This window comes from Mastomys coucha, unplaced genomic scaffold, assembly GCF_008632895.1.
Source record: "Mastomys coucha isolate ucsf_1 unplaced genomic scaffold, UCSF_Mcou_1 pScaffold12, whole genome shotgun sequence".
Classification (NCBI taxonomy): Eukaryota; Metazoa; Chordata; class Mammalia; order Rodentia; family Muridae; genus Mastomys; species Mastomys coucha.
The window spans coordinates 11,089,872-11,099,868 of record NW_022196894.1 but is presented as its reverse complement, the minus strand read 5'-3'; the positions used below and the strand labels follow the sequence as shown (position 1 = coordinate 11,099,868).

The 9,997-nt window shown below is 42.0% G+C and overlaps 1 protein-coding gene across 6 annotated transcripts in view; it reads left to right on the top strand.

Moving 5' to 3' along the window:
• The window catches only part of Fopnl (FGFR1OP N-terminal like), a 15,497-nt gene extending 6,819 nt beyond the window's left edge, over nt 1-8,678 (top strand). For 3 of the 6 annotated variants that reach the window (XR_004116663.1, XM_031363151.1, XM_031363154.1), the window contains 2 exons: nt 5,139-5,272; nt 7,738-8,678. Coding sequence is in view for 5 of the 6 variants with exons in the window: in XM_031363151.1 (XP_031219011.1) it covers nt 5,139-5,272; nt 7,738-7,817 (214 nt within the window). In the remaining variant the exon portion in view is untranslated. The remainder of the gene's footprint in view (nt 1-5,138; nt 5,273-7,737) is intronic. The other 3 variants (XM_031363152.1, XM_031363157.1, XM_031363156.1) reach the window with 2 other exon arrangements.
• The last annotated feature ends 1,319 nt before the right edge of the window (nt 8,679-9,997 follow it).

The window sequence follows — 9,997 nt, the reverse complement described above, 5'->3', positions numbered from 1 at the left end:
GTAGACCAGGCTGGCCTCGAACTCAGAAATCCGCCTGCCTCTGCCTCCCAAGCGCTGAGATTAAAGGCATGCGCCACCACTGCTCAGCATCGATCAGCTTCCTCTTACCCCACCACGGCCTTATAGCTTGTCATTGCCAGACTTGTCCGCCCTCTGCTTTCATGCTACCATCCCCTTCTCTCCTGCTGTCTTCATCTTAAATGGCTACTTCTCCTCCTTTACACTAATCTTTTCTTCCTTCCCTGTGTTTAATACCTCTTATATTATTCTAGAGTCCCTAACTACTTAATTAGCTTGTTCTAGTGCCAGAGTGCACAGCTTAGAGCAGCCTTTCCTTGCTGAAAACTTCTTTAAAGACTTATGTTTTCCTTCTAAAAGTTCATTGATTTTTTTTCATTTTTTTTTTTGTGGTATAATTATGTTTTAATGTAAACTTTTTTTATATATGCCATTTAACTAAATCTCCCTCAGTGCTGTCCTGTCCCTAGCATCAAGTATGTGTCTTGAGTTTTTGCAGCATGTTGTAATACTGACTTCTTTTCTCCACACAGCTTCCCGTCCCATGTTTCTTGTGGTTCTTCACTGTTGTAAGAGTTCCCCAGTCTTACTTAGTCTTGCTTTCTTCATGACTCCTTTAAATTTAAGTGGGCATTCCACAGGCTCTGTCTTCTGTTTTCATTTCTTTTCACACACCACCCCCAAACTCTTGAGTCTTTAGGGAGGTCTGTATGGGGCAGATGTACTCAGACCACTTTCCTGGTTGGGCCCATGTGTCTGTGGCATCCCAAATGCAGTATGTTCAAAATACCACAACTCACAACGTTCCTCACAGGCTTTTCTTGTGGCTGCTCAGGTTTTAAAGGCAGCACCAACAGGCAGTTTAAAGACAAGCTTTCTTTTCCCTGCCAGTCCTTCACCAACACTGCTGGTTGTGCCTCTGGTTCTCTTTGGTCTCAGTGCCCTGTGCCACGCTGTTCACATTACTTAGGAGCCACCTGGCTAGTTTTTCGCCAGTCACTCCCTTTTCAAACTCATTTTATCCTGCCCTCTGTCTTTCTAAGGCAGCTACTGTATTGTTTTTAAAAAAAAAAAAAAATTCAATACATTTCCATGCTGAACATGAGCAAGTCAAATCCTTAGCACTGCTTCCGGCTGCAGCAGCTCCACCCACCTCTTGGTGGCACACAGTTAATTGCAGTTTTGTGCTTCTTTGCCTTTGCACCAAATGTTTCCTCTCCTGGAAGCCTGAGATCACTCTTTTTCAGCTTCTGTAGGCTCACCTTTTATTTTCTTAGCCATGTTTAGATGTTCCCACAGGAGTTGGGAGGGAGAAAGCCATCTACAGGTTCTTGGCTATGAGCAGAATTTCAGCTACCAAGAAAACTGATTATCTGCATAAAATCCAGGTGATCTGGAGAAGAAGAAAAGAAAGCATTTCTTAGTTTCATGTTTTCTTCTCTTTATTTGTCTTTGTGCTGATATGACAAGACTACAGCAGATTTTAACAGCAAGCTAAGCAGACAAACTACAAAGGAACATAATGGCTATTATGCTGCATTTTTAATAAAATGACTCAAGTAAATGCTGAGTGCAGCAGTTGGCTGTTATTGTAGCACTGTATATTTATCTGCTTCTTACTGCATTTTGTCATTGATTTGCATTGCGCATCCAGATGTCCAGCTGTGCTGGGCAGCTGAGGAGCTCTTTCTGAAGGAAAAGCTTTGAAGCACTAGGTGAGAGAGGACAGTGAGCTGACTATTTGCCTATGTATTAACATAGCTTTCGACTTAAGTGTTAACATGGTGTGAACCCTTAGGTAGGGAACAATGGCCTGAATGAGGGGTCATAATGAAAGTATTGGAACATGTAGGAGATATAGAAAAGTGTAATGTTGTCCCCAGCCACTGCCCACTGATACCTCTCACTCCCAGAGGTGACCCAGTGAGCATTTTCCCCTTGTATCATTCAGACACAAGCACATAAAGCATAGCTGTGTGTTTTTTCTTCCACATATGAGGGAATTGTATTGTATATATACATCTCTTTTTCAAACACTCGAGTTCCTCTTATTTGGGAGTCATTGTATTTTTTTATCTACACAAAATGAGAGCATGTCTATTAAAGGCTGTCTCTGCTTGCTTTCCTTCCCATGCAGACCATGTCTTCCCCTTTAATTGTGTTCTTGTGTTGTGGATTTCCAGCATTTTACTATTTTGCCAAAACTTACCTGACACTTGCTAGAGCACTGCTGTAGATACTGGAGATGTGGCAGCACAGTTTTCTATAGTATCCCCAGAGAGTGACTGGGGAGTGCATAGTCTATGAGATGCTCACAAACATCCATTGAACCACATTCCCTCCTGGTCATTTATGATATGCATAAACATAGCATGTACAATCCTGCCACAGAAAGAGCCTTTGTCATCTAACTTGGGGTATCCATATTTGTTTGGTGAAAAATCTTTAAGGGGGGGTATTATCCCCCTTTTACAGAGCTAGTGGTCATGGGTATAATAATCACTACATTTGAGTGTTAAGCAAAGCAGTGGGTAATGGTTTAAACATTTGGACAGTTTTTGAAATGTGTGGAGATTCTAAGAGTAGCTATCTTAGTCAGTATTCTATTGCTGTGAACAGACACCATGACCACAGCTACTCTTATAAAGGAAAACATGTAATTGGGGCTTGCTTATAGTTTCAGAGGTTTAGTTCATTCTCTTTTTGGTGGGAAGCGTGACACCACATAGGCAAGCATAGTGCTGGAAAAGTAGTTGAGAGATCTCCATCTGGAACTACAGGCAGGGGGGAGAGAGAGGACACTGATACTAGCTTGGACTTTTGAAACCCCAAAGCCCACCCCCAGTGACATATTTCTTCCAACAAGGCCACACCTTAAATCTCTCTCAAGTAGCACCACTCCCTGATTCAAATATATAGGCTTCAGAAGGCCATTTTTATTTAGACTACTGCAGTAGCTAAACAGGTATAGGGTCATTCAGGTAGAAGTTAGTTTACACTTGACAGGTGTTGAAGCAAGTAGCTGTTAGATTTTTTTTTCTAGCCCTTTGATAGCCTCTGAAACATTTGCTGCAGATGAACAAGTTAAAAATGAAAACTGGTGGCCAGCTTTATTTCCAGAGAGTAAGGGAGCTTGTAGCCCTTCAGGAATGTGTGTGTTGTAGGGGGGTGGGGTTGGAGATCAAACTCTGGGCTTTGCACATGCAAGGTGAGTGCTTGTCCACTGAGCAGCACCCCTAGTTATACTTTTTTTAATTTTTTTTTTTTTTTTGTAGAAAACATGGCCTTTTAAAACTTAATTTTGGGGGGCTGGAGAGATGGCTCAGCGGTTAAGGGTACTGACTGTTCTTCCAGAGGTCCTAAGTTCAATTCCCAGCAACTGCATGGTGGCTCACAACCATCTGTAATGAGAATGAGATCTGATACCCTCTTCTGGTGTGTCTGAAGACAACTACAGTATACTTATATAAAATAAATAAGTCTTTAAAAAAACCTAATTTTGGAAATAAACTTTACTGTCTATTAAATTGTATGTTAAATGTGCTAATTATGTATCATCTAAAGCAGTTTAAGATATCTGATGTAGATTTTTCTAAATCTGAAGCAGATTCTATCCCAGGTCAGAAGTAAAGCTTTTAGCAATCTCAAACAAGCTGACAAGGGCATGTTTGGTTATGAATGTAAATGTTGTTTACTCCTGAGAAACTCCAGCACATTACTGAATTCTGGTTTTCTCAGTCATAAACTGGTGGTAGTATAGTGATGGGTAAGAGGAAACTACAAAGCAGCTTTGTAGATATTAGTTATTACCCAGCTTGCCTGTTAATTCATATGCCATTTACTAGGTGCAATCTCTGCTAAGGAGCGGAAGCATGGAGTCTGTTGTGAACGTTTTCTAAGACATCTCACTGATAGCCTATAGTGCTTTCCTTGTCCTGGAGTAGCTGCTGTAACATACATGTGCTCTTGTCCCACACATTATTTCAGAACTCATTGAGTGTGTTGGGGGGGTGGAGCAAGGAGGGTGGGTTATTGGGAACTGGGTTCACCTGAGTGTAGCTCCAGATATCTTTTGAGGTTTCAGGCTTCTGGAGGTTCAACTGAAGCCATGAGATCTGCTTCAGACTTCCTCAGCTCCTCATACATGTGCCTGTGTGTGGGACTGCTTGAATGTCTGAAGGCTGTGCCTCCTCCAGAGAGTGATCCAAGAAAGCAAGTAGTTGCCCCTTGCCACCTTGCCCCATTGGTAGAAGTGAATGAGGCTCAATCATGCATAAGATGTTTAGACTCTTTTCTTGATAGGAGCGTCATACTTTGAACCATTGTATCAGCTGGGCAGGAGATGGATATCTCAAAAGTAAATGCATTTACTTATATTTCCAGGGGTGAGATTGGAAGCAAAGAGAGAACACTTCTGTGCTGTCAGTAGAGCAGCCTTCAGTGTCAAGGGACCAACTCATAGGACTTTGGGTAGCATATTTTAATAAAGGACATATAGGAGTTGGTTATGAGTGTAAATGTTGTTTACTCCTGAGAAACTCCAGCACATTACTGAATTCTGGTTAGATATTAGTTATTACCCAGCTTGCCTGTTAATTCATATGCCATTTACTAGGTGCAAGATACATAGCTAGAGATTTGACATTGTCAACAGCATACCAAACATGACCTTAGGGATTGCTTACACCCTTTAAGGAAAAGAAACATCTGTGAACTTTAGGAGACAGATCTTCAAGGTCTGCAGCTGGCTGTGTCAGCAAAGCAAGACACGAAGGCAGACCATATGGTTTTTGAGCATAACCTTGACAGGACAGTGGATGTATAACCAGTTTTGGGTTCTAGGAAGGTTGGAGTTGACAAGCTGAATTCCAGTAGGTTAATTGGAATTTCATTTTAGTTTAGATGATTTTAGTTGTGGTAGTGTATTTTCTGAGGGATTAAAAAAATCTCATTCAAGTTAATTGGTACTTTTAAATTGAGTGAACATTTGCCACTTAATCTTTTTTTTTCCCAGTATATTGAGTTAGATGGCCTTTTCTGAGTTTACCTTTAATTGTCTTAAGCTTGTCCTACTTAGAGGAAGTAAATTGACTTTTGGTTTTGCCTTCTTCCTGAAATAGCCCTCTGTTATATGGAATTTTAGCCCATTTCTTGCGTGGTCCTTCAGATGGAGTTCAGAATGTGCTTCTGACAGAGTCAACACTGCACCCTGCAGACAAGCATCTCAGCTGGAAGCCCACCAGAAGACCAGATGGTAGTAGCTTCCACTACTTATCCTTTAGCTTCATTGAGTTTGTTCTCTGGAGCTTAACTAGTTCATCATTAGCCTGTACTACTTAACCTCCAGAAAGCCAGTGCTTTGGGGAAAGAAAATCTTGACTGGGCAAAGTGCTTAGATACAATTTCAAAGCAAAGTCTTGAAAGAAACCTGATTTTCACATCAGCATGGTCTTTGGAACAGCTTGGCTCAGCACATTGTATAGTTTTCTTTGAAATCAAGAAGTTGCCCCACCCCAACCCCTTTCCGATCTTTCCCAGACTGAAAAATACAAGATACAATACAATACAAAATACAAGAAAAATACAGAGAAGCCATGTCTGTGTCCCCATTACATTTTCAGGACACTTTCTATGGTAGATGACAGTTAACAGATTTTTTTTTTTCCTAAAATGCTTTTGAGATAGGCTCTCTCATTCAGGTTGGCCTTGAGCTTGCCATCAATCTTTCCTCAACTTGAATACCAGGATTAGATGTGTGAACAGCCATGCCCTGCTCTGCTCACCTTTAAAATGAGCTTTCAGAGCTGAGTATGGTGGCTCAGGTTTGTAATCCAGGCATTGAAGACTAAGGCAAGAAGATCTTGAGCTCAAGGCCAGCCTGGGCTACATACATAGTAAGATCATCTCCAAAATAACACAAAGCTGAAGTAAGTAAACAAATAAAGTAGAAATGATATAGTACAATGAGCTTATGTTGATTTGGCAGCAGGTCCTGAGTTTGCTTGTGTGAGCTGGGTGTTTCTCCATGTAGCAGAGTTGGTGCTCTTTCTCAGAAAGGTGTTTACAAGTGGGGTTCAGACACCTGATATGAGATTTGAAGTAAATTCTTTTTTTTTTTTTTTTTTTTTTGGTTTTTCGAGACAGCGTTTCTCTGTGTAGCCCTAGCTGTCCTGGAACTCACTCTGTAGACCAGGCTGGCCTTGAACTCAGAAATCTGCCTGCCTCTGCCTCCCAAGTGCTGGGATTAAAGGCGTGCACCACCACTGCCCAGCTTTTGAAGTAAATTCTTAAGAAATACCCAGGATGCAAATAGTTCTGTGTAGTTTTTCTAAGCTGCTTCAAGCAATGCTGCTGCCTCTTCTGAGTGACTTGCTGCTTCTTAAGTTCTGAAAGTAACATACTTGTATGGTGGTGGTGGTGGTGGAGGAGGAGGAGGAAGAAGAGGAAGAGGAGGAAGAGGAGGAGAAGGAAGAAGAGGAGGAGGAGGAGGAGGAAGAGATGGTGGTGGTGGTGGTGGTGATGGTAGTGGTGGTGGAGGGTGGTATTTACCTGCATGTATGTCTGTGTACCACATGCATGCCTGGTGTCTAAGGAAGCCAGAAAATGGCATCAGATTTCCAGAAACTAGTCTTTGAGCTGCCATGTGTGCAGTAGGAACTGAACATGGGTTCTCTAACAGCAAGTGCTGTGAACCCCTGGACTATCCCCCCAGCGTGGCATGTGTACCTGTAACCCCAGCATTGGTGCAGCAGAGACGGGCAGATCTCAGTGTGGATCAGGGTGGCATTTATTCTTCTACCTCAGCCTCCCGAGTGATGGGATTAAAGGTGTACCTCCCAATGCCCAGTTTATCTTTGGATTTTATTTTACTTAGTTATCATTTTTATTACACTTATGTATTTGTGTATGCATGGACCATAATGCATATGTGGAGGTAAGGGACAACTTGTAGGAGTCAGTTCTGTCCTTCCATGTAAGTTTTAGGGATCAAAGTTGAGGTCAGACTTTGTGGCAAGCATCTTTACTCCCTGAGCCATCTTGTAGGCTTTAAAAGCACTTTCCACCATTTCCTGGTTAGTGTTACCGTTTTCATAGAAAGATACAAACTACCCCCCTTTTTTTGTGTTCCACAGGAGGGCTCAGCTAACAGGCAATCATGGTGGGTTTGTTGGTTTTGTTGGTCCTACAATGCTGATTGCACACTTGTCCTTTCTCATATCTGAGATAGTGGCTCACAGGGCTCCATGATGCACTTCACTCAGAAAAAAAAAAAAAAGAAAGAAAATCAAGCTGAGTATGTGGTGGAAGCCTGTGACATCAGCACTCAAGCTGAGCAGAAGGCCAGTCTGGGCTATAGTGAGACCTTGTTGCTCTTCTACCCTCCAGATGAAGAAACAGTTGAATTATTACAGTTAGTCTCTAATACTAAATATGTATGATTTCCTCAATGATGTTTAAGACATGAGGAGAATTCACAAAGATAGTTTAGCAGGTTTGCTGCCAAGCCTAATGACCTGAGTTCAATACCTGGGACACACATGGTAGAAGGAAAGAACTGATTCCCTCAAGTTGTCCCCTGACTTCTACATGCATGTTAATACATGTTACAAGAAAAACTCATAAAATACTAACATAATGCCCTATTATATATACAGGTGTGCTTGCTTGTCTGCCTGTTTTGATTTGCAGTGAATATTAACACCTGTATATTTTCTTTAGGTGACTACCAGAAGAAGGACACAGGGCCAAGAACCACAACTGAAGAGCTGCATGCTGCTGCACAAGCAGTCAGTAGATGATGCATGCCCTAGGCTCTTCACCTCAGCTGCGTGTGGAGTAACTAACTTATCATTCCCAATGCCATCCATTGGACCACCACTGTTTGTAAATTTCGAGTGTCTACAAACATTCAGCTGCTCATGGTTTCTTCGGAACGCTGGTCTGTCATCTAGCTTGCTGGATGCCACTGGGGGACATTTCTTGTTTTTAGGATGTATTTTTAAAGTTCTCATTTGTGAAATCCAAAAGGGCTTTTTAGTACTTTGTATAATTTTTTTGTTTTGTTTTTGAAGGCCAGCTCTAAGGGCTGATGATGTGCTGCTGGTAAAGCTCTCCCCTCCCATGTGCAAGGTCCTGGGTTCAGTCCTAGCACTGAAGAAAGAAAACACAAGAACAGGTCTTTGTCCATAGGCTCTGCTCATTAAACTTTTTTCAGCTAGAATTATACGGACCTATGGGGAAAGTCATTCATGTTTTGAAAAAATATTTAAAGGAGCATTAAAACCAAAACGTAATTTGTATAAAGTTTGATTTTTAAAAAAATATCTGCATTACTGCCTGCTCCAACTAGTTTTGTGTCAACTTGATACAAGCTAGAATGATTTGGGAAGAGGGACTCTGAATTGAGAAAACCCCTCAATCAGACTGGCTTCTGGGCAAACCTGTAGTACATTTTTCTTATTCATGATTGATGTGGGAGGGTCCAGCCCATTGTGGGTAGTGTCACCCCTGAGCAGGTGATCCTGGGTTCAGGAAGAAAGACTGAGCAAGCTGTGGGGAGCAAGCCAATAAGTAGCACTCCTTTGTGGCCTCCGCATCAGCTTCCGCCCTGGCTTCTCTCAGTGATGAACTGTAAGCTGAATAAACCATTTGCTTCCCAAGTTGCTTCTGGTCATGGTCTTTATGACAGCAATGAAAACCCTAAGACACGCTAAGACGCCATCTAATGTGGATCTTTAAACTAGATAATAGTTCTCTTCCCCAAGAACAGTTTAGCGTCTACTAGGGAGTTTAATGAAAAGGTAAAGGGGGAAATACTTGTTTTAACTTTGCTTTAAGTAAAACAAAGAGTTTATTAGATAAAGAATGTAAAACTAAAAGTGTGTGCTAGGATCTCAGCATTGGGAACAGGTGGGCAGGTTTCTGGACTCGGTGCTCATCGCAGCCTGGGTTCAGAGTGCATCTCTCTCAGCTTCTAGCACTGTGGACTCATTCAGGCCACCAATGCCTAAAGCTGCACACATCCCCATTTCCATTTTTTTTTTGTTTAGATTTATTTATTTAAATCTAAGCACACTGTAGCTGTCTTCAGACCACCAGAAGAGGGCATCAGATTTCATTACGGGTAGTTGTGAGCAGTAATGTGGTTGCTGGGATTTGAACTCAGGACCTTTGGAAGAGCAGTTGGTGCTCTTACCCACTGAGCCATCTCACCAGCCCCCATTTCCATTTTTAAATCTGCACTGACTAGAGTTATAAATTCCATGTGTTCTCTGTTCAAATATAAATATGAGCTTCTCCTGGAGGGCTTGGTTAATGATGTTCAGAGTGTCAGCTATGGATGTTATGCCACCTTAGGAATTTCAGTTATGTAGGGCCACACGAAGGGAAAATACTGGTGTTTATAATTTTGGATGTGGATGTGAAATCATCAAAGGGGTGAAGCTACACCAAATTGTCAAATCCAGCCTTATGCATTCCTGAGTATTGATTCCAACCTGTCTGTGTCTAGGCAATGCTTTACTCTCAATAATCATTTAATCCAACTCAGCTCAGCTCTATGTAGATTGTCATGTCACTATCTTGTCATCCAGAGAGGGGATGACTGGAGCTGGAACATTGGGCAGGTGGAGTCTACAAAGGCAGGACTGGTACATTTGTGCACTTGATGTCCACCATTCTTATAGGCTGTTACAACCTGGGGACCAGGTATATTTGAAGAACTTCTTTGAAGAAGAGAAAACCATCTATTTTTAAAATGTGTTACCATTTTTTTTTTTTTCCAAGACAGGGTTTCTCTGTGTAGCCCTGGCTGTCCTGGAACTCACTCTGTAGACCAGGCTGGCCTCAAACTCAGAAATTCGCCTGCCTCTGCCTCCCAAGGGCTGGGATTAAAGGCATGCGCCACCACTACCTGGCTGCATTTTGTATTCTTAAAAGCTGAAGAAGAGCCAGGTCATGGTGAGGTATGCCTGTAATC